The 24946-nt window shown below is 40.5% G+C and overlaps 1 protein-coding gene across 4 annotated transcripts in view; it reads left to right on the forward strand.

The window, feature by feature from the left end:
* Nucleotides 1–23816, forward strand: part of LOC122559526 (metabotropic glutamate receptor 8) — a 443931-nt gene extending 420115 nt beyond the window's left edge. For all 4 annotated transcript variants that reach the window (XM_043709129.1, XM_043709130.1, XM_043709131.1 and 1 more), the window contains exons 10-11: nt 8492–8738; nt 20957–23816. In XM_043709129.1, the coding sequence (XP_043565064.1) occupies nt 8492–8738; nt 20957–21006 (297 nt within the window). In that variant the 3' untranslated portion in view covers nt 21007–23816. The remainder of the gene's footprint in view (nt 1–8491; nt 8739–20956) is intronic.
* Nucleotides 23817–24946: the final 1130 nt, after the last annotated feature.

The raw sequence follows: 24946 nt of genomic DNA on the forward strand, positions 1-24946 counted from the left end.
AGGGCTAAATATTTGTTAGAACACCAAGGAAAAGTTACGTACTGTTTGAATGGTGTCAGGGGATGTTTTAGATTACTTTACAGTGTGGAAACAGGCCCTTCGGCCCAACAAGTCCACACCGACCCGCCGAAGCGCAAACCACCCATACCCCTACATTTACCCCTTACCTAACACTACGGACAATTTAGCATGGCCAATTCACCTGACCTGCACATCTTTGGACTGTGGGAGGAAACCGGAGCACCCGGAGGAAACCCACGCAGACACGGGGAGAATGTGCAAACTCCACACAGTCAGTCGCCTGAGGCGGGAATTGAACCCGGGTCTCTGGCGCTGTGAGGCAGCAGTGCTAACCACTGTATCTGCATGAGAGAAGAGGTGGAACTTCAGGCTAATGTAAGCACTGGAAGATAGCACCTCTCTTCTGCTTTCAAGAATCAGCTGGATTGTAGGCACAAATCTCAATCTACCTCAGAAATGAGTATACTGAACCATATAGCTATTCGAATAGATAAGTGACTATATATTCAGTGATCTTTAGTGCCTTTGAGATGCAATCTATCTTGTCTCTTGTAGCTTAACTTTACAAATTGCTGAGTCAATTAGCTCATTTTGAACTTGCCAGGTGATGGGATTGGTATTCAATGAAAGAGAAAGCAAAGCATTTTTGGATTTCGGTTGAGACAGTTTTATTCCCAGTGTGCAAGTTAAAGACTGACTTCAAGATCTTCCGTAGGTACAAAGAATAACAATATTGTGACTCACTGAGAGTGGAATCTACCTGCTGCAATGGTGAGGTGAAGGTGGGAGAGGTCAAAAAAATTGTTTCAGCCTTTGGATGAAATTCCCAGGGTCAAACAGCCACTAGATTTGACAACCTGCTTTGTGAAGGACTATAGGCAACGGATATAATCAAAGCCTCAATCAGTTCTCCCAATGTATCAGGCAACGTTCAATAGCATCTCATCAGGTGATAGGAGGGTGATTAGTTGAAATGGCATTAATAGGGTTCTGGAGAATCGACGTTTCGGGCATAAGCCCTTCTTATTCCTGAAGAAGGGCTTATGCCCGAAACGTCGATTCTCCTGTTCCCTGGATGCTGCTTGACCTGCTGCGCTCTTCCAGCAACACATTTTCAGCTCTGATCTCCAGCATCTGCAGACCTCACTTTCTCCTTAATAGGGTTCTGCCAGGCTCAATAGATCCAATTGTAGACAGACATTTAATGTGATGGGATTTCCCAACCTCCTCCTATCCACTCTATTAATCATCATACTTCTGAGCCTTACTTTTAGAGTTTGGAGCATTTAGAGTGCTCTTTTGGTCATTTAGAGGTGCCCCCATAGCTTTCCCCTTCAGGAATGCTCGTCTCTTTTCTCGTGGTGAAGCTACAATTTGGAAAATTCTGCAGACCCTCCCGCTCTCCTTAACTGGATGGTAAACATAGAGGCACTTACCAAATGGCTACCCCCAGAAGGTCCTGACAACCAGAGGTTTTATAACTGCTCAGGATTCTGTGGTGAATATCCATAAATATCAAGTTATTCTGGGGTTTAGAAATCAGGTAGCAAAAGATTAATCTGTGAAGCCAAAATAATAAAGAACTAAGTTAAGGCACAGGAATGAGATTTGTGTCTCCAGTACTGGATTTCTTTTTACAGTATGAAGCTTTCACTATCTAAACATCATTAATATGATGCATTATCAATCAAGTGATGTTGGGTATCATCTGTACTGCAGGCTTGTACTGAGTCCTCATGCACTGAACAGTAAAAGACTGCTCTTGTTGCTTCATTAGAGTCTGCTGCTAGGCAGATACATTTGTTGTATCCACATGACTAGATGCTACAGACAATGACAAATCACCAAATAACTTGTATAGATAATGTATATTTATTCTTTGCCAAAAGGCATGTTTTTCACTTCAGTTAGAATCAGAAAAAAGCTCTTTAAATGTGGAGTCGTGTAATCCTTGAAGTAAAACTTCAGCGTCGGAACAACTTATAGTCAGCCGATTGTTCCTGTCATCAGACCCTGGTGTTGGTTACTTTGATCAAATTTACCAGTGCAATTGGGATCTTTCCATCCACATGTCTAATTGCAGTCATTGGGATTTTGGTGTAATTAAGGGATAGATAGGTGGGAACTTTATAATGAGGGAATAGATAGAGTTCTCTGCAGCCCTGACTGGAAGTCCCAAACATTGTGTTGCTTCCCCAGTATCAGAGTTTAGAATGTCTCCTTAGGGCTGGAACAGAACTTGAGTGGGAGGGGAAAGATCTAGTGATGATCACCCACATTGGCACTAGTGGCATCAATAAGACCAGAAAAGTGGTTCTGCTGAAAATAATTTGAACATTTAGGAGCTAAATTACAAAGCAAAATCTCCAAGGTAATGATCGGAGGTGTTACTACCTGGGGCATGAACAAATTGTCATAGAGTGAATATAGTTAAGTAATAAATACATGGTTTAAAGATTGCTGTGGGTGGATTGAGGTTCATTTTGTGAGGCACGGGTGCCAGTGGAGCTGTTCTAATGGGACGGTATTCACTTGACATGCTGGAGTCAATGCCCTGTCAAATCGAATAATTAGGAGTAGAGAGATGGCTTTAAATTAATTAGATGGGAGGAAGGTTTGGAAGAGGGTAAGTGTAGACTTATAAAGCAACAGGATAGGGCAGCATTACAGGGGATAACAGTACCTGATTGAGATGGGAAGGGACAGAACATATTAACATAGAAAACAACAGTACATACAGTCAACGGGGAGAAATGGTAAAAAGGCAAAATCAAGGGCTAACTACCTAAATGGGCATTGAATTCAGAACAAAATAAATACGTTAATAGCATAAATGCAGGTTAATGGGCATGATTTTATAGCCATTATGGAGATGTGGTTATAAGGAGATCGAGATTGGGAACTAAACATTCAGCAGCTTGTGCTTTTTTGAAAGAACTAGCCGGATGGAGAGGATGGTGGGGTAGCTTTGTTAGTAAAATATTGGATAAGTATATTGCATATGACCTTGGAAATTAAGAAGTAGAATTTCAATGGGTGAAAATAAGAAAAAAGAAGAGGAAGAAGGAACTGGCAGTAGTCTGTAAGTCTCATAACAGTAGCCATTATGTCAGACTAAATCAGGAGATATGAGGGTATATAGAAAAGGTACTTCATTAATCATGGGTGACCTTAATCTTTATGTCGATTGGGATAGAGGTAATTGTGAAGAAGAATTCACAGAATATTCAGTACAGTTTCCGGTAGCAATATATTTTAGATCCAGCGCAGCAGGTCAGGCAGCATCCAAGGAGCAGGAGAATCGACGTTTCGGGCATGAGCCCTATTTCAGGAATCATGCCCGAAACGTCGATTCTCCTGCTCCTTGGATGCTGCCTGACCTGCTGCACTTTTCCAGAAACACATTTTCAGCTCTGATCTCCAGCATCTGCAGTCCTCACTTTCTCCTATTTTAGATCCAACCTGGATCAGGCAATTGCAAATCTGTTGATGTGTAATGAGGCAGGTTTAATAAACAGTGTCAGGGTAAAGGATCCCTTTAGAAACAGAGAACATAACATGGTAGAATTTAACATTCAGTTTGCGAGGAACTTGGGTCAGAAACAACTACACTGAATGTAAGTAATAGCAATTTAAAGGTATGAGAATTAGCTGGAATGACTGGGATAGATGTTTAGCAGCAAAGATGGTTGAGAAACAATGGTAAAGAAAATATTTCATAGCTCACAGAAAAGATATATCACAGTGAGAAAGAAAGATTCTGGAAGGGACTAAGCCAAATATCATTAAGCAAGGAAGTTAAAGATAATATCAAATTGAAAAAAAAATACAATGTGGAAAAGATTAGTGGGAAGCCAGAGGATTGGGAAAGTTTTAAAAACCAACAAAGATGACCAAAATAAATAGGAATAAGGTAAATTTAGAGGGTTAACTTGTAAATAACTAAGTAATCATGATAAATAGGATCTTTAATGCATAAAAAGGAACAAGACAAGGGAAACAGTAATGGAGAACAAGGAATAGGCAGAGAGTTTGAATACATAATTTGCATCAGTCTTCACAATAGAAGACACTAATAGCATTCCAAAATTACTAAATAATTAAGTGGCAAAAAGAAGAGGAAACAAATACAATAGCTATCACTCAAGAAAAGTACTACTGAAACCTTTGGTAACACTTTTATTTAGAAAGGAAAGGAGACAAATAAACACCTAATTATAGGCCAGTTAGCTTAACAACTGTTATTAGAGGAATGTTGGTCTTTCATAAAATATGTAAAAGCAGAGCATTTACAAATACAGAACATGATCAAACAGAGTGAGCATGGCTTCACAAAAGGAATCTCATGTCTAACAAACTTATTAGAGTTCAGTGAGGAGATAACAAGCTAGATAGATAAAGGTGAAACAGTGAATATACTACGTTTAGATTTTCAGAAGACATTTGATGAGGTACCACATATTATGCTTCTTACTAGATAAGATTTCGAGATTGTGTATGAACATGGATGGAGGACTGATTAGCTATTGGAAGACAGAATTGGGATAAAGGAGACATTTTCAGGATGGTAACCTGTAACTAGTGGTGTGTCATGGGGTTCAGTGCTGGGACCACAATTATTTACAATATATGTATTTGTGAATTGGATAAAGAAAGTGAATGTATTATTGCCAAGATTGTAGCAGATTCAAAGAGGCTGCAGAAGGGATATAGACAAGTTAAATGAGTGGGAAAAAAAAAGTTGGCAGGTGGAATATAACCTGGGAAAGCCTGAAGTTATGTACTTTGGCAGGAAGAACAAAGGAGTTAACCATTAGAGTCATAGAGATGTACAGCATGGAAACATTCCCTTTGGTCCAACCCGTCCATGCCGACCAGATATCCCAACCCAATCTAGTCCCACCTGCCAGTACCCGGCCCATATCCCTCCAAACCCTTCCTATTCATATACCCATCCAAATGCCTCTTAAATGTTGCAGTTGTACCAGCCTCCACCACTTCTTCTGGCAGCTCATTCCATACACGTACCACCCTCTGCGTGAAAAAGTTGCCCCGAGGTCTCTTTTATATCTTTCCCCTCTCACCCTAAACCTATGCCCTCCAGTTCTAGACTCCCAACCCCAGGGAAAAGACTTTGTCTATTTAGCCTATCCGTGCCCTTCATAATTAGTTGAGAAACACTGGAGAAAGCCACAGCACAAAGGGATTTGGGATTTTTCTCATGCAGAAAAAGCTAGCATCAAAGTTCGGAAGATAATAGGAAGGCAAATGAAATGTAAGCCTTTATTTCAGAAGAAATGGAATATGAAAATAGAGAGGCTTTGTTCCAGTTATACAGGTACTGGCCATGCCACTGATGGAATACTGTAAACAGTTTTGGGGCCCTAGAAAGATATTAGGCGTTGTCCAGAGAAGGATCATTTGGCTGATCCTGGGTAGAGAGAGACACTGTCTTCTCAGCAGAGGTTGGGTAAGTTGGGCATGTGGTCATTGGAGTTCATAAGAATGAGAGGTGACATTATAGAAGTCTGCAAGATTCTCGGTGTCTACTCAGAGTAGATGCAGAAACGTTGTTTCACCATGTTGGAGAATCTAGGACCAGAGGACATAAGTAAGGGGTCACCCATTTAAGACAGAAATGAGGAGGATCTTTTTTCTCTCGGAGATACTGAATCTGTGGAATTCTTTACTACAAAGGGCTGTTGAAGCCTGGGTCATTAAGTATGTTTAAGGCTGCGATCGATGGATTTTTTAATCAAGAAGGGAATCAAAGGGTAAGGGGGAAAAGTGGAGATTAGAATGAGCAGATCAGCCATGATCTCATTGAATAGCAAAGCAGACTTGACAGACGTAATGATCAACTTCTGCTCCTATGTCTTACAGTCTTTTGATTCACAGCACCAGGGACCTGTTCAATTCTAGCCTCAGGAGACTGTCTTTGTGTGGATCACATTTAGAAACAACAGTTAAGTTGAATTGAAACATTTAAACAAGGAGAACTTAGGTTGGCAATTTATGATTTGAAATGTTGCTACTTTAACAATAATTGTGTGTTAAACTGTGAGAATGATACACCTTTTGAAAGGTCCCTTGTCCCCAGAACAATCATGGCCACCAACTTCCAACACCAACTCTGATCCTACCTCAATCCACTTATTACTTAACCCTCATACCTGCCTTTATTTCTTTCAGAATCAGCTACGTCAACATATTCCTCTCTCATCCTGAACTCCCCTTAAACTGCAGCAACACCCTGAACTCTGTCACATGTACATGAACTCATTCACAATTCTGCCTGTATTGGCTTACCTAGCTTGGCTTGAATTCAGGAACAGAACAACCTTAATTTTCCCACCTTTGTTTTCAAGTCCCTGATTAGTTTTGCTTCTTATTATTTCTGTAACTTGTTCCAGATCAACAACCTCCAGGAATGTGGTTGACCATTCTCTTTTGTATCCCTGATTATTTTTGTGCCACCATTGATAGCCTTCTGATGCTTAGACTCTAAACTCTGGAATTTCACCCCGCTCCAGCCATTGCTCAGCCTTTCCAGCTCTACCTCTTCTTTTTCAGTGGAGATGATCTGCCCAAGGCCAGGTCCTCGGGTGGCATGATGACTCAATGGTTAGCACTGCTGCCTCACAGCACCAGGGACCTGTTCAATTCTAACCTCAGGAGACTGTCTTTGTGTGGAGTTTGCACATTTTCTTTGTGTCTGTCTGGTTTGCTTCCGTTCTCTCCCACAGTCTAAAGATGTGTAGGTTAGGAGGATAGGCCTTGCTAAAGTGTCTAGGGATGTTGGCCATGGGGAATGCAGACTTACAGTGGTAGGGGAATGGGTCTGTGTGGGATGTTCTTCAGAGATTCAGTGTGGACTTGATGGACCAAATGGCCTGCTTCTGTACTGTAGGGATTCTACAATTCTCTGCTCATTGCTTCATGTTTCTGTCCTACACTCTCCTCTTCAGTTGCCTGTGGGACACTCCTATATTGCTGATTTAAACAATATGACTAAATAATACAAAAGGTGTTCTTCCTATGATTTTTCATATGTGCACGTAGGAAATACAAATCCTCATCCTGAAGGATCCTTCATCTGTCAGCAGCCATTGTGCCTCAAAGTTCCTTTGCTCACCATTTCTTTGAAAATTCGCTGAAAAGCCATAGCATATAGCCCTGAGCATAACACCCTTACATGGGCTTGGGGAGACTTACAAAAGGTCAAGGATGCCTGAGAGATCTCAAACAATACTGCATCACAATTTGCTTTGTGTTTCATAAAACTTTCCACTTCAACCATTTTGAATCTATTAGGGTCACCCACCCTGTGCAATGTGGTATCTGTTTCATTTGCACCGAAGTTCCTCGGAGTGTTTTAAAGGTGTTATAAGTGCATGTTGTTGCTGTTGAGGGCACAGTATTGCGTAGAACTGTGCAGCACGGGAACCTTATCCTTGAATTTCAAAAGCAGCAGGCAGTTTTTTGACATTTTTGATTGCAAAATGTCATTAGCACCTTGTCGCCTCAGGATATTGAATTGAAAATATCTGCACTGAGCTTTTATTTTTGCTAAGCCAATGAGATATTTAGAAGTGGAAATCCTGCAAAACGACAAGAGGTCAGAGAATCTGAAAGGAAGAGAGGGAGGAACAAAGGGAATAGTAGTAGGAGTAGGTCATTCAGCTCCTCGGGCCTGGTCTGACGTTAAACCAGATCATAGCTCATCATCTACATCAATGCCACTTTCCCACAGGATTCCCTCATCCCTTAATATCTTTAATATCTGGAATTCTATTGACCTCTGTCACAAATATTTTCAATAACTGAGTCTCCATAGTTCCTCCAGGATGGAGAATTTCAACGATTCACCACACACTGAGTGAAGAAATAATAAGTTCAGTCTCAAACAGGATTTTGGTTCTGTAAAAGCAAACGCAAAAAGATATTGAGCAAATACTTGCGTTGTTGCAGGGTGCAGGAATTAGATCCCGATGAGTACTTTTAATTAAATCTAAGATGCTTGCACTTGCCATCAGTTTGGGCTTGAAGCTTGTTTCAAATATGCATATTCAAATATGAGAAATGAAAGCTTTCCAAATATTGTTGCTGTATTAAAATGGGAATTTTTAACACATTTTTATGGAAATTGCTTTGATTTATCAGAGGTTTTAAGCACATTTTAACCGTAAAATAAAAGTTGAGGAAATGTTAGCTTTAAACATTTGTATGACAACATTGCATACACTAATTTCTTAGTGGCTATAACATTTAAATGGCACAAAAGCAGCTTTTATAATTTTGAAAAATTAAGTGTTTTCTGCCCTCTTCTATGAACAGATCAATTCCTTCATGCACCAAATCTTTCCACTGTTCAATCAGTGTACAGTCTGTTTGATAAAAGCAATGTATTTGATCTGTATACATCACTGCTTCTTGACCATCAATTAAAATATCTTGTTTTATTTTGCAGATGTACATTCAGACAACAACTCTTACTATATCCATGAGTTTAAGTGCTTCTGTATCTCTAGGCATGCTGTACATGCCTAAGGTTTATATTATCATCTTTCATCCAGAGCAGAATGTGCAAAAACGCAAGCGGAGCTTCAAGGCAGTGGTGACAGCAGCCACAATGTCAAGCAAATTGTCACAAAAAGCAAGTGACAGGCCAAATGGAGAGGTCAAAACTGAACTCTGTGAAAGCCTTGAAACCAACAGTAAGTGCAATTTTAATCACGTACTGTTCTTATACGCAATTAACTCAGAGGGCTCTTAAAATCATCTGACCCCCTTGAGCTTATTGGTTACAAAGCATTTTGATTTCGGGAACATACCAAAGCAAGAATGGGATCACATTCTTATCTGCAATCCAGATTGTCGGGGAGGATTAAGTATAGTATCTCTGAGCTTTACAATGCAGAAGAATAATGAAATTTACCTTGTTAAGATGAATGGGTGAAACATAAAGAGAAAGAAATGTGCTGGATCCATGCAGTTACTGGAAAATACCATGATTTGCAGGTTTAGTTATTTCTGATCAACCTTCACGTGAATGGTCATTGCTAAACTGAAACATTAACTCTGTTTCTCTCCACAGATGCTGGCTGACCTGTTAAGTCAGTTTTGTTTCGGTCTGTTTTCTGTATTTTCCAATGTTTCCAGTTTGGATGTTCCACATCTGCACAGTCCAAAGATGTGCAGGTCAGGTGAATTGGCCATACTAAATTGCCCGTAGTGTTGGGTAAGGGGTAAATGTAGGGGTATGGGTGGGTTGCGCTTCGGCGGGTCGGTGTGGACTTGTTGGGCTGAAGGGCCTATTTCCACACTGTAATGTAATCTAATCTAAACTCTGCTTCTGCAACATTTTGTATACTTGTGTTGAGTGGTACCAAGCAGGCAAACCTAGGACATTTGTTTCTCTGTGACACCATTAATTCTTGCAAAACCTCTATAGAGACGATATTTCTCAAAGAGGGATCTCAGCTGTGTTAAATGGCTTAGGGACCGTAAAGACCTTGTGAATGTACCAAGTGTTAGATGGTGATCTTTTGAGAACATCCTGTGCATTGAAATATTCTGCAAACAGCTAATCCCCATGTTATTTCACCACTAGGTAATGGTAACATTTATGAAAATGACAAGTGTTAAAATAGTCTAAGCAGAGAAATTCCACTTGAGAAAAATGGGATAGATTTTCCATTTTTACATCATTCTTTTTGACCTTTTGGTGATTAATATAAGTTGCCAACTCATTATCACCTATGTTAAACCTTTAAGTAAGGTTAACATGTACCAAATTAATGGTAAGCAGTGTAACTTTATGACACAATCAAGGTTGACGGAGAAATTGGAGATTGCAGACCAGCTGGCAGCTTCTCATGATATTTATAACTACAAAGTAAGCTTCACTCGCATACCTGGGCATGATATTGGATTATTGACTTGTAATCATTCCCAGGACTCTTATAATATTTAGGTAGTTATCTATACATTCAGATTATTTCTGGAATGAGACTGTGTAATTGCGTTATTAAAAAGACTATTTTCAAGGCTGTGAGATAATTTAATTTTTTAATACGTGTAAATGATTTACCCACTTGCAAAAATCATTTCCAAATACAGTGCTCTTGCTCAAAAAGCTAATTGCTTATTATACAATTAAGCTTAAAAATTAAGAAGACCTTTTTATTCCACTTTGTTATATAATAAAACTCAATTTTGAATGTAATTCATTCCAAAAGTTTTTTAAAATCCTTATTCTTAAGGCATGGGCGCTGTGAGTAAGGCTGACATTTATTCCCTATTGCAGTTTTCCTGAGAAAGTAAGAGTTGCTTATATGCTGAAACCACAGCAGTCAGTACATTAAGGGGCTCTGTCACAATGTTTTATTATGGAAATTTCAGGACTTTTTCCCAGCAACCATGAAGGAACAATGATATTCTGAACTTGGAAGTTTTGGCGTTTCCACACAACTCCTGCCTTTGTCAATCTGAGTGGGGGAGGTAACAGATCTAAGAACAAAACAAACGATTGCAGGGTCTCAGTTCCAACAGTCCCTTGAACCTGCTCTTCCTTTGACAAAGATCACGACTGTTCCGGCAGTGGTTCTTCTTTTTAGCTCAGACCTTAACTGCTCCTGCTCACTCAGCAGAGCCTCATTCTTAGTCCGGCTTATGCCATTCTATAAAGACAATGAGATCTCTTCTCTCCCACTCTAACCTCCAGATCTGAGGAGCTATCCTAAGCCTGACACCAGCAAGCAACACAGCCTTTTTTATTCAATGGTGAGACATGGGCATTGATGGCTGGCCAGCATTTATTGCCTGTGCTGAGTTACCCTTGAGAAAGAACGGTGAGTGAAGCTTAGAATCCCTACAATGTGGAAACAGGTCCTTCAACCCAACAAGTCCACACCGACCATTGTGTCCCATCCAGACCCATTCCTTTACCCTATTAGTCTATATTTACCCCTGACTAATGTACCTAACCGCCACATCCCTGAACACTGTTGGGCTGTTTGGCATGACCAATTCACCTAACTTGCACGTTTGGACTATGGGAGGAAACCGGAACACCCAGAGGAAACTCACGCAGACACTGGGAGAATGTGCAAACTCCATACAGACATTCACCTGAGGCTGAAATCGAACCTGGGTCCCTGCTGCTGTGAGGCAACAGTGCTAAACACTGAGCCACCGTGCCACCCAAGGATGGTTGCTCTTACTGATACTGTCATGGAAAGATGCATCTGCAGCTGGTAGATTGATGAAGATGAGATCAAACACATTTTTTCCCCTTTGTTTGTTCTGTCACCACCTGCCGCAGACCCAGTCTAGCAGCTACGACTTTCAGCTCGATTAGCCCCATCAGTAGTGTTGCTGCCGAGCCACTCTTGGTGGTGGACATTGAAATCTCACACCGAGTACATTTGGTGCCCTTGCCAGCCTCAGTGCATCCTCCAAGTGTTGTTCAACATGGAGGAGCACTGATTCGTCAATTGGGGAGGACGGTCTGTGGTAATCAGCTGGAGGTTTTCTTGCCCCCATCTGGGACTTTGTCTGTAAGGTATGATTCTGTGACTATTTCAGTCTGTTGCTTGACTAGTCTCTGAGAGACCTCTCCCAGTTTTTGGCACTAGTCCCCAGGTGTTAGTGAGGAGGATTTTGCTGGGTTGACAGGGCTGTTTTGTCTTTTCTGGTGTCTAGGTTGATACCAGGTGGTGTGTCTAGTTTAATCTCTTTGTTGAGACTTTGTAATGATTGATACAATCGAGTGGCTTCCTGGGCCATTTCAGAAAGGAGTTGAAAGTCAACCACATTACTGCGAGTGTAGAGTCACGTATAGGCCAGATCAGGTGAGGACAACAGATTTCCTTTCCTGAAGAACATTAGTGAGCCAGATGGGTTTTTCAGACAAAGGTCTGACATTGGGGAGAAGCAGGTAAAAGGTTATTGAGTTGAATGATGAGCCATGACCTTAATGATCAGTGAAGCAGGTTCAGAGGGTGAATAGCCCACTGCTGGTCCGACTTTCTAAGTTTCTATGAAACTTGCTACCACATGGAATAGTTGAACTAGAGGAAGATAGGGAAGGTTGGAATAGAAAGATGTACTAATTAACAGGGGGATCAAGTTTAAGAGCCGTGAGGTTTTGTTACAGCTCTAAAAATCCCTAGTGAGACCACACTTGGAATATTGTGTCCAGTTCTGGTCGCCCAAAGATACAGAGGCTTTGGAGAGGGTGCAAAGAAGGTTTACCAAGATGCTTCCTGGACTGGAGAGCTTGCCTTATGAAGAGAGATTGACTAAGCTCAGACTTTTCTCTCTGGAGAGAAGGAAGAAGAGAGGTGACTTGATCAAGGTACAAAAGAAAATGAGAGGAATGGATAGAGTCAATAGCTAGAGATTTTTCCCCAGGGCAGGATTGACTGGCATGAGGGGTCATTGTTTTAAAATATTAGGAGAAAGGATTAGAGGGGATGTCAGAGGAAGGTTCTTTACGTAGAGAGTTGTGAATGCATGGAATGCATTGCCAGCCGTGGTGGTGGAAGCAGAGTCATTAACATGCAAATGAATAGCAGTGAATTGAGGGATGCTTAGGTTAAATTATTTTATTTTACATTACGATTGTTCCTCGGTACAATAGCGTGGGCCGAAGGGCATGTTCTAATAGGTCTATATGATAAAGTAAGAATGGAGGATCAGAGCAGACAGTTCACAACAACCATTACAACCTGAAATACTATATGTGTTTTCAGCCCTTAATTCCGAAATGTGCTTTTAAAAAGAGGACAGCTGCAGAGACAATATAACTGCAGGTAGAAATTGGGTGGCTCACTGAATACTAGTTTGTGAATACCTTTCTCCCAGATCTCAAGAACTTGTATTTCAAAAGCAACCAGTTGAGCTTATATCAGCCAGATATGAGATAATTCGATTCTCCACTACAGAAAAAAAAATGCTAACCCAATACACGTGCAGACAGATTAGAAATAAAAAGTCAGTCCAAAATTGTAAAAGTTTTTTAAAAAAGGGTACACGGATCAGTCTCTGAATTGTACATGAAGAGCAGGCATTGCGCTGGTTGTGTTGATGTTAACAGCTGATCAGGTGGTTTTTGAGACTCTTGCTTTTAGGTAAGCTGAGTACAGTTCCTTTGTCATGATTCCTTCTTTTCATGAGTTTACAGCATTTGGGAGTGACACATTTCTTCCATTCCTTACCTGCTGTGCAGGGATGTTTACTTTTGTGGCCTCCACAGCACAATAGGCACATTCTGGACCACAGCAACCTAACGATAATAGTCAGGCTAAAGTTGAAGCTCTCGTTTTCCTCATCTAGGAATGTATAAGCAATGGAATTGACCACAAAAATGTTCACAAGAGGTGTCACTCTAACAGGTCTAAGGGGTGGGGGTAGAGAAATATTCAGCCAGTTCATTACCTCGAGTCACTTTCTCTTTGTCTGGATTTTCTTTCACATCTTCAGGTGTTGCGTTTTGTCAGTCCAAAACAGACTTTTTTTCCCCAGTGAGCCACTCAATTTACAACTGCAGTTATATTGTGTCTGCAGCTGTCCTCTTTTTAAAAGCACATTTTCGAATTAAGGGACAGAAACGCTCATAGTATTTCAGGTTTCAGATGTGTCATTGTAATGTTTGTTGTGAACTGTCAGATCTGACTATCTGCTTCTGTTTAAGAGCAGTTCATTTTCACAGTAAACTGATTTGCAATGAGTGTGTGAATTTTCTGTCTTCAAGTTTCCACCATTATACACGTCCTTATGCAGCTTTTGCTTGTTTATGGAGTTGAGTTATTGATTTATTGTCTCATATATATCTTGAAGGATATGGATATTTTGTTGCCAAGATTCAGTGCCATTTTGAGATGCAGAGAGAAATTACACCAATAGACCTCATCTCCTGTACAAGGGGGTCTACAAACACAGCTCCAGGCTTTTCCAAGGTCTCTGCAAGGTGCCCCAGAACTTGAGGAGTAGCTGCTCCTGGCATCGCCACTGCCACATCGAAGCCCAACCGAATCCGCTCCTACCACAGCCAGAAGTCCTTCTCCAGGCACTGCCACCACCGCAGCCAATGATCGGCCGAGTGCCCAGGTCCAGGCTCCCGGCTGACCCCAGCCAGTAACTCCTCACCTCGGTCACCACCACCACAGCACCTGACAATCCACCTGCACCGCTGCAGCTTCCTCACAATGTCAGAGGATGGGGAAAGGAGAAAGAAAAGTAATGAAAAAGTAGAGAGCAAGAGAATAGAATGGACGTGTTCAGGAACACTACCTGGCATGCTGGTGCCCCTATCTGGATGACTTTAACATCATCTCATTCCAGCAGTTTATAATGTTCAGGGGACCACACTGGGAAAGGTGTCTAGCAGCATGCTTCACTTTCCATCCTCACTCTCCATTTCTCTTGATTTCCTAGATTCTGAAGAACTCCCTCCCTCTGTTAGGGTTTTGTCTTTCAATTCAGTCGCTGAATGTACTTCTGGCTTTCAGGTTTCCGACCGGTTAGAATGAGCAGATGTGAAGATTCCTCAGTGGGAGGTGGTGGTGGTGAGGGGGGAGGGGGGTGGGAAGTGGGAAGGGGGTGGGGGTGGGGGGGAAGGTGCTCACTTTGATGGTTCACCGACCCAAAACCCTTGAACATCAGGTCTCAGCTCAGATGCACATGCCTCAATCACACTGGGAAACCAGATCATTTGGTTTTCCCCTGGTGTCTCATGTGATAAAAATAAAGCAGTCAGTAAAGACAGAGGTGGCATGGTGGCTCAGTGGTTAGCACTGCTGCCTCACAGTGCCAGGGACTTGGGTTTGATTCCAGCCTTGGGTGACTGTCTGTGTGGAGTTTGCACATTCTCCCTGTGTCTGCATGGATTTCCTCCAGGTGCTCTGGATTCCTTCCACAAACCAAAGATGTCCAGGTTAGGCGGATTGGCCATGCTAAATTGCCCCATAGTGTTCAGGGTTGTGTAGGTTAGGTGCATTAGTTAGGGGTAAATATAGGGTAGGGGAATGGGTGGGTTACTCTTTGGAGGATTGGTGTGGCCTTGTTGGGCTCAAGGGCCTGTTTCCACATTGTAGGGATTCTATGACAAATGGCCCCTTTATGTTGTAACTGAGATTTTTTCCAGTATTGTCAGCGGTGATTTACTGCTTTACTGTACAACTGCAATTAATTTGCTGGGCAGAATTCAGAAAAGAAGCTGTATCACATCAGAAATGAAGTGGAGGAGCTGATGTTGGACTGGGTTGGACAAAGTTAAAAGTCACACAACACTGGGTTATAGTTCAACAGGTTTATTTGGAAGTACAAGCTTTCGGAGCACTGCTCTTTCATCAGGCAGGCTACCTGATGAAAGAGCAGCAGTCTGAAAGTTTGTACTTCCAAATAAACTTATTGGACCATAACTTGGTGCTGTGTGATTTTTAACATTAGAAATGAATGACCAATGTTGCATTGTGAAATATTAGAAAAGACAATATAACAGCAGAACATGAAAGATATGAGAGAGGGAACTATTGAAATATTTAGATGCTTCAGCAACCAGGATGAATTGTGTGTCATGTAGCTAAATTGTTACAGCCGAGCACCACAACATACTAGATGGTCTGAGTCAATCATTTTAAATGAATGATCTCGCCTGCATCAAAGGTTTCAGGTTCAGTGTGTACTCCAGAGACATGATCTTGTATCCATGCTGAATCTCCATTGCAGACCTTGGAGAGTACTACATTGTCTGATTATCAGATCAGGCATTAAACTAAGATATGCTGAACTTCTCAGGAGAATCTCAAAGGTCCCATGGTATTAGTTTTAAAGACAGCTGTCAATATAAATCCCTCAATTAATATCACTCAAATAACTAAAATAAACAGATTATCTGTTCATCATTTCCATGTTTTTCATGGGACCTTGCTCTGTGCACATTTGAGCCAATTTCCTGCATTTTAACAGTTATTGGACTTCAGAAGAAATACTTGTAGAGCAGTAAAGCACTCTGAGCGATCATGAGATTGTGATAGATCTTTCCTTCTATTTATGATGCTGTTGTGACAAAACTGCTGTGCACTTCTAGACGGGAAAAATTGTAAACACTGCACCTTTTTACTGTATTTTTGATTGGAGTCTGAAAAAGGAAAGGAACTGTTTTAAAGCTAAGGATTGTCGAAACATTACTGTTCAGCAGTTTTTAAAAAATAAGTAACCCAACATTATTGAGAGGGACTTTGACGTTTCAGAGGACAGTATGAAACAGACTGATATGCTCAAACAGGTTGATGTTAGGAAGGAGGCTAGGCTGGAAATTTTGAAAAATATAATGATTGATAAACTCCCTGGGCCAGATGGGATATACCCTAGGTTACTACAGGAAGCAAGGGAAGAGATTGCTGCTCCTTTAGTGATGATCTTTGCATCCTCACTGTCCACTGGAGTAGTGCCAGATGATTAGTGCATGGCAAATGTTATTCCCTTGTTCAAGAAAGGGAATAGGGATAATCCTGGGAATTACAGACCAGTCATTCTCACCACGTTCTTTAGTGGTGGGCAAAATATTGGAGAGGGATCTGGGATGTAGGATTTATGAGTACTTGGAAGACCATAGTTTGATTAAAAATAGTCAGCGTGGGGCAGGTCATGCCTTACAAACCTTATTGAATTCTTTGAGGATCTGACAAAACATGTTGATGAAGGTAGAGAAGTGGATGTGGTGGACATGGATTTTAGCAAGAGATTTCATAAGTCTCCCCATGGTAGGCTCATTTAGAAAGTAAGGAGTCATGGGATACAGGGAAATCTGATTGTCTGAGAGGGGTAGTAAATGGAAAATATTCAGCCTGGATCTCAGTGACCAGTGGTGTTCCGGAAGGATCAGTTCTAGGAGCTCTACCCTTTGTGATTTTTATAAATGACTTGGATGAGGAAGTGGAAGCGGGTTTTAATAAGTATGCCAATGTCACAAAGGTTGGTGGAGTTGTGGCTAGTTGTAGGTTGCAAAGGAACATTGACAGGATATAAAACTAGACTGATACGTGGCAGATGGAATTCAACCCGGAAAAGACTGAAGTCATTCACTTTGGGAGGTTGAATTTGAATGCAGAAAACAGGGTTAAAGGCAGGACTCTTGGCAGTGTGTAGGAACAGAGGGATCTTGGGGTCCATGTCCATAGATCTCTCAAAGTTGTCACCCAAGTTGATAGGGTTGTTAAGAAGGCATTTGGTGTGTTGTCAGGGGGACTGAGTTTAAGAGCCACAAGGTTCTGCAGTCGCTCTATAGAGACCTGGTTAGACCACACTTAGAATATTGTGTTTAGTTCTGGTCGTCTCATTATCAGAAAGATGTGGAAGTTTAGAGAAGGTGCAGAGGCGATTTGCCAGGCTGCTGCCTGGACTGGAGGGCATGTCTTATGAAGAAAGGTTGAGAGGACTAGGGCTTTACACGTTGGAGTGAATAAATATGTGAGGTGACTTGATAAAGGTGTACAAGATGTTGAGAAGCACAGATAGAGTGGCTAGCCAGAGACTTTTTCCCATGGCGGAAATGCCTATCATGAGGGGGTATAATTTTAAGGTAGTTGGAGAAAGGTTTAGGGGAGATTGCAGAGGCAGGTGCTTTACACAGAGAGTGGTGGGTACATGGAATGCAGTGCTGGCAGTCATAGTGGAGTCAGGTACATTAAGGACATTTAAGCGACTCTTGGATAGGCGCATGGAAGATAATACAATGAAGAATATATAGGTTAGTCTGATCTTAGAGTAGGATAAAAGGCCGACATAACATCGAGGGCTGAAGGGCCTGTACTGTTCTACGCTCTGTGCTCTATGACACTCATTTTAAGCACAGTTTACACAATTGCTGGTTCAAGCAGTAGTAGGAGCAAGTGCAGACATACTGGAGTTGAGGATGAGGCCAGATGGGAGTTCAGGCACCAAGATGTAGCCGTTTGGAATGTGTGGTGACATATTATCAATGTTGACGGCCTTCTGCTTGCTAACAACCATTTGATTAGTTACCAAGTAGCTGAAGAGCTTGAAGCTATGAACAGGATAGTGAGAAGTCATCAGATCTCCATCTCAGGAACTCTATCATTGCAGTAAAAGCCACTTTCAGCCTGAAGAGATCTAGTTTATCTTTCCTTCAGCAGTTGCTATAAGGTGTAACTTTTAAATGTACAAGTCAAAGAGCTTTGATATGTGTGGACCAGTTACTCTCTACGTCCTCAACTAGTGAAAGCATCCAGAGAAGGAAGACAGAAAAGCAGCATTCCAATCAAAACACAAGTCACCATCAGCAGATCCATTGAACTACTTTCCTAAACTTTCCCAGTGCCCATAGCGCCCATGCTTTTCTCCTTGTCTGTTCCTGTCTGTGTGTGCAGAACAGAGGTTGTAAAGGGTTAGAATAGTAACCTGGAGTTATGCCAATGGTTCATAAGGGCAACTGTCTGTGTGGAGTTTGCACATTTTCCCCGTGTCTGTGTGGATTTCCTCCGGGTGCTCCGGTTTCCTTACACAGTCCAACGATGTGCAGGTTAGGTGAATTGGCCATGCTAAATTGCCCGTAGTGGAAGGTGGATTAGTCAGGGGTAAATATAGGGGAGTGGGTCTGGGTGGGTGCCTCTTTGGAGGGCCAGTTGGATTCGTTGGGCCGAAGGGCCTGTTTCCACACTATAGGGAATCTAATCTAATCTAATCTAATCTAATCTAATCTAATTGTTTACCTGTAATAATTCTTGTTAAGCAGGGAATCCTAGTCCATGCTTTTTGACAACCTATGTCTGATATTTAGGTAAATTAAGGGGGGGATAAGAGATGAGGTAGTTTTTATAAAATCTTTTGTAATGTCTCTGAGAAGCACAACAAAATTCTTCTCCAAATAGTCATTGTTTCCATTTAAAGTCTGGTTAGTTTTCAGAGTAGCAATATTGTTGCAAGCTGCAATGAAAAGATCCTTGAAATTTCTCCCTGATACTTTGCTCAGGTATTGAACTTGTACTGCATTTGTTTCTTACATTTGTATTCACTTGCACAGACAAAAGTCAATGCTTGTAACACAAGAATGTGATAAAGTCATTGTAAATGACATTTCACATATTTAAGTCCAAATCTCGAGTTAAAATGTGAGCTCTATGGTATGGCAGAACTGCAATCTATTCCTTTATATTAGAGCTATGTTTTAAGCACTGCCTGAAGTGCATTGTGCACAGCAGATAGGACTGCAAACAATAGGCTTCTTGATGAGCAATTAAATCTACTTATGTGCTCTATTGTCTCAGACAAAAATCCACTGAATAGAACCAGAATTTTCAGTGCTACTTTATTTGTGCCTAATATTTGGGTCATAGACTACATGCTTTTGGATTTTTCTCTTCTAATATTTTTAAAGAGACTTTGTCCTCAGGAAAAGCAGCTTATATTATGAATGCAATGAACTGGACACTATTGTGTTGCAGTTAGACTGCTTGAAGATGTGAAATATATCACTGTATACGTAGATAAAATGTATTTGTTTTTGTGAAGACCTTGCATTCTTGAATTGAGAAGTAACAGTCTCCATCAGTAAAATAAAGCCAGAAACAGATAAACGTGCAGAATTGAAACTTGTCACTTCATACCCCCAAATTAGTCTTTCCAGGTTTGATCAATCTTCACTATATTAATATATACCATAAAAAATCTCCAAAGGCTCCAAAATGTTATGGTAATTGCAAAAGAAAAAAAAAAATCACCCCTATCTAATAGAATTTCCAAGCAAATGTCAGGAAGATCTTCTGTAAACTGGCACAGTAAACAGACGTGGGAAGGAGAAATATGGCAGCACCACTACACAGTCACACATTGTCCTCCTATGCAGAAATATTACATCAACATTCTGGAACTCCCAACCTGACAGTATTATTGGGAATAGCTTCACTGGGAATAGCAGCAGTTTGAGAAGAAAGCCCAGCATCACCAAAAGCAACAGGTTTAGAGAGTAGATGTTGGCTTTGTCAGCACATCAGATGTTCTGGCTGAATGAAAAGTAACACTTCCAAATTAATGTATCAAAAATCTGCTAAATCTACATTTAATAAGTTTGGCTTGAATTCACAACTTGAAGTTATATTCAGGAATGGCAGAAGTAACAAAGCTAGTTCCGGAATGAGGGCAAAATTTTCACACTTCTTTTTAAAATCTAGACAGGAAAATGTCAATTGCCTCCCTGGTCATACCACGCCTGAGGAAGGAGCTGAGCTCTGAAAACTTGCAATTTCTTATAAACCTGTTGGGCTATAATCTAGTGTCGTTTGGTTTTTAGTCCACCCCAGTCCAACTCCGGCATCTCCACATCACTCTTAAAAGTAGTAGATATCATGTCCCCCAATGAATTCATATACAATTGCTATTTTATAAAGCGGATGAAGACCATTTGGCCCATCATGCCAATGTTGGCTTTTTAAAAAAAAACTGTTGAATTATTTTGACTCTCCCACTCCTGCTATACAAAATTACAATATTTTTCCCCTTTCAAAAAAATATCAATTGCCTTTGTGAAAGTCACTAATGAATCCAGCTATACCACTGTTTTAGGCAGTGAATGTGAGATCAATACTTGCTGTGCAAATAATTTCTCCTCCTTTCACCTTTGGTTCTTTCGTCAAATTTCTTAGGAGTGTGACCTCTGGATACTAATGTTGGATAATGGGTTGTAACAATTGGTTTCCTGTCAGTGGCAACAGTCTCCTTTCATTAATTCTATCCAGTCCTTCACAATTTTGAAGACCTCAATTAAACTCACAGCTGGCTCCCCCATCCCTAACTGTAATCTTCTCTGTTATAAGGAGAATAACCGCAACATTTGCAGTTTTATCACATAATCTGAGTCTTTCCTTATTAACAGTTGTTCAAATCTATCTTGTGAATCTGTCTTCAACAGCTTCTTCTACCAAGACAACGTATATCAGCTACAGCAACCATGCAAACTGACTTGGCTAAGATCTGAAGTAGTCTGAAGAGACTGCATGTATGAAAATGAACCCTCGTGTCTCATCATTTGGAAAGTGCTCTGACTGTACTACCTGCTGTGAGGCTGAGGAAGAACAGCCGTCGACTACATCAGATGAGGTGTTCCCATGTGTATTCCAAGACACAGGTCTGATGACGAGAAAACCTAAACAGGTCATCGTGCAATTGGCAGTTGTTTTGGCAAAGAATGTCGGCCAGAGTGAACCCATGCCTGTTGTTCTCCTTGTAAGTCTTGTGATTGTGCAATTTTTCATTCTTGTTCAACTTAGTTTTGAAAGGCTTTCTCTGCCCTGCGTAATACAAAACAAAAGGGCTTGTTGTGTGTACCAACTAGCTGGATTGCAACACTGCGTGGCACTTAAACAAATGCAAAGGTTGAAGCATGTCGAATTTTTATACAACAGATGTATTTGTAATAAAGGAATGTTTTGCAAATTCAGAGTTTTTTGAGTCACAGGTTCAAGTGTAATTTAACGTGAAGTCTTCATGCCTCCTGAAAAAGAGGGGGAAATAATTTCCTTCTCTCTTATTTTAAGACCTGATCAGCCACAGCAAATGGACATCATCAATGTGTACACTAGCATTGACTACAGTCAGTTATAAACTTGGTTACATTTAGGAACTTAAGATCAAGAGTAGGCTAGTCAGTCAGTCCCTCGAACCTGTTGACCATTCATTTAGATCATGGCTCATAGCTCATTTATGGTTTATGGTTTGGAAGATCGAAGACTTAGTAAAGACTATATAACATACATTTTCACTTTCGTTTTTGGCACATTTGCAAAAGGTCCTGTCTTTGCTAAAAATTATTGAAAATGACCACAGCAATTTGAGACATCAGTTTCCTCCAAACTTCAACTTGTTTAACAATATGGTGCGATTTTTCCATTAAGCTTTTATTTAATTTTTACATGCATTGGAAGGCAGCTGAGAAGAACCAAAAAGAAACATCAAATAAATACAGTAATAACTTACATGTATATAATATCTTTAACCTAGTAAAAGATCCCACAATATTTTAGAGAGCACAATCCAGCTGTCAGACTGCTCTAAAAAGCAGAAATATAACCATCAAAACCGTGGTGACCACAGTATAAGTGCAGTGCGCATTCACATGCAGGCCAACTAAACAATTGGCCTGACTATCACAGATAGAAACAATGTAGAATGAACTGTAGTGTCCAGGGTGAATAATAAGTGATGGACTATATAGTTGGGCATCAAAATATACTTTTCTCTGTAACAACATCTAAACATGTGGCACATTCACACCAGTACCTCTGTGGCTGTGCTACTGAGCATAAGAGAACCATACGTAGACTTCAATAATGAGAGTATCACTGCTTTGAGCTGTAGAAATGGAATTAATTCAAGGCATCTTCAGTCATATATTTATGATCACCAAAACTGATTAGATGTCCCAAAATTGTTTTGGTTACAATTCTACTTTGCTTAAATCTGATAACTTTAGAACATTTTGTTGTTGTCATTTGAATGCGTTAAATCCTGCAAAGACTTAGCAAGGTTTTGAAGAATAGAGGAGAGACATCAGCAAAACCACAAAAAAGGTTCCTCACCCAGTATCAGCTGAAGCTACCCAGGACACAAGCACACAGTCGATCTTAAAAATACATTGCTTTAGGCTTTGCTTACTGAATTAGGATCAAATGGGCATCTGCCTTTCTCTAGGAAAATACACGCGAGGAAAGAACAAATTATATTTCTGGATTAATGTAATATTGCATTAAGCACTCAGCTGCAACAACAGAAAGGAATGGGTTGTATTTTCAAATGGAATTTATAAAGTTTACAAGCTCAAAGCCTTTCATCCATGTAATGAATGCTTCACAGTTTTATTGTGGCACAAAACAGAATGATAAGCAACTCGCAGTGCGATCCACTTTATGTTTATTCCCTTATTTCTCCAGTCAGTGCTCCCATCTGACAAGAGCCTACTAGTTCCACTTGGCATTGTACACACATTTCCACACTTCTTAAGAGAATATGCATTAGTCATAATCATTCCTAGCATGACACTGACAGTATAAGTTCTGCATGAATTTTGGTGGCGCGCTAGCAACTAATTCTATATGGTACATGGTTTACACTGAGCAACATTGTGAAACTGGTGAATGTAAGCAGTGGTGGTGGAGTGATCCTATGTTAACAAGGTGTGTACTGGAATGTAAATGGCTTCCAGTTTTGATTTCTTTATTACAGTGGATCCCTAAAAAAAATTAACTCCACTTACCGAAGAAAAAGTTGACCCTTAAAAGGCACTCAATACTAGTTGGGTGGGCATGGCATCCAGACACTGCACTTAAAATGTTGTACCTGCAGTCTGTTTGCCTTTAACACATTGATTTGAGACCTGCTCAGGGGGTATAGTTTGGGTGAGAACAACTAGCCTGACTAAAACAAGTCAGGCACCTTTTGGTGGCCGTGTACACTATTTTAATGGGAGGGTGGTAGTGGGGTTTGTATGGAAAAGGCTGCAAGGGAGTCACTCTGCCTCAACTAATGACAGATCAGCAGTGAACACTGCTACAGTGAGGGCCAATATCCAGTTTCGCCTTCCTTCCTAAATGGGAGGTTAGCAAAAAGGAGGTGAAGAAAATTGAAATGAGTTGATCACAAGTAGGTTCCACTGTAATTGATCTTGTTGATATCATTTGTTAAAGAAAGATTGAGTAAATACCCTGAAATGTTTCTCCTGTATTCATCTGGTATTTTTTATTGAAATTAATTGACTAAAAGTTATTGAATTTTTATTGGTGTCTTTCTTTTCTGCACTTTCTTCTTCACAAAGGATGGTTGGCATTTTGCTAGATTGTAAAATATTATGCATGACTTTAGCTTGCACACTGAATGCAGTGAGAATTCTCAAAGTGACTTTCTACTGGAAATCATGTCATAATGTTAATTGATTAGAATCACACGGAGTGCAAAACAAATGGCTCAAGTTTGTGAGAAGTCAATTTAAAAGAAAGCAGGAAAATTCCATGACTTGGCCAAACCAATGGGCGGTAAATCTTGGGATCAACTAAAAGAACTAAGATGCCTTTAGGGATGAGCTTTGAGAAGTCAAATGTAAATCCAATATTATTCTACTTTTAAAGAATAATTCATAGACTTTAGAACAATGATTCTTACTATTGACTATAATAAGATCTGAAAAAGAATATTTATCATAGAATTTCAATGAAAGACATGAATTTCAGGCAAGACATAGATTTTCCTTATATTACTTAATTGCCTGCCAAAGGACAAAAATGGAGATGAATAGTTGAGTGGCCTTTGCTTGTTCCATCCCTACTAAGTGCTGGCAAAATAAATTCCTGAAGAAGGGCCTGTGCCCGAAACGTCGAATCTCCTGTTCCCTGGATGCTGCCTGACCTGCTGTGCTGTTCCAGCAATAAAGTTTCAACTGGCAAAATAAATGTCTAGCAAAGGTTCTTGCTGGAGAAGTGACAGCTGTTTGCATGCACCTTGTAGGATTTCCTTTCTCTGACTTCTCTACATCATTAACTTAACAAAGACAAAATACACTGACCATCATGTGATATTCTTTTCACATTTAATAGACTGAAATGCATTGCATTGATTTAAAAAAAAAGGATTTAATTCACCATTGATTTTGTAGACTAGCTTCCATTCAGGAACTTGTTGCAGTTCTGCTGCTAGGATGCCTACCAATTTAGCAAGGCGAGAAATATCGCTTGCAGTCCAAATCCAATCCTGCAAGAATTGGCTGCACCCAGAAGTCATGGATTCAAAGATGTGAGAAGGGAGGAGATCCCAATCTTGTTCATCATTTATCTGCCCTTTCAGCAAGTATATGTGTGTAGGATCTGCTTCAATTTGCTGCCCTCTATTGACAAGTACCCTGGTAAATCTCATG

The sequence above is a fragment of the Chiloscyllium plagiosum genome, chromosome 19, assembly GCF_004010195.1.
Source record: "Chiloscyllium plagiosum isolate BGI_BamShark_2017 chromosome 19, ASM401019v2, whole genome shotgun sequence".
NCBI classification, from domain to species: Eukaryota; Metazoa; Chordata; class Chondrichthyes; order Orectolobiformes; family Hemiscylliidae; genus Chiloscyllium; species Chiloscyllium plagiosum.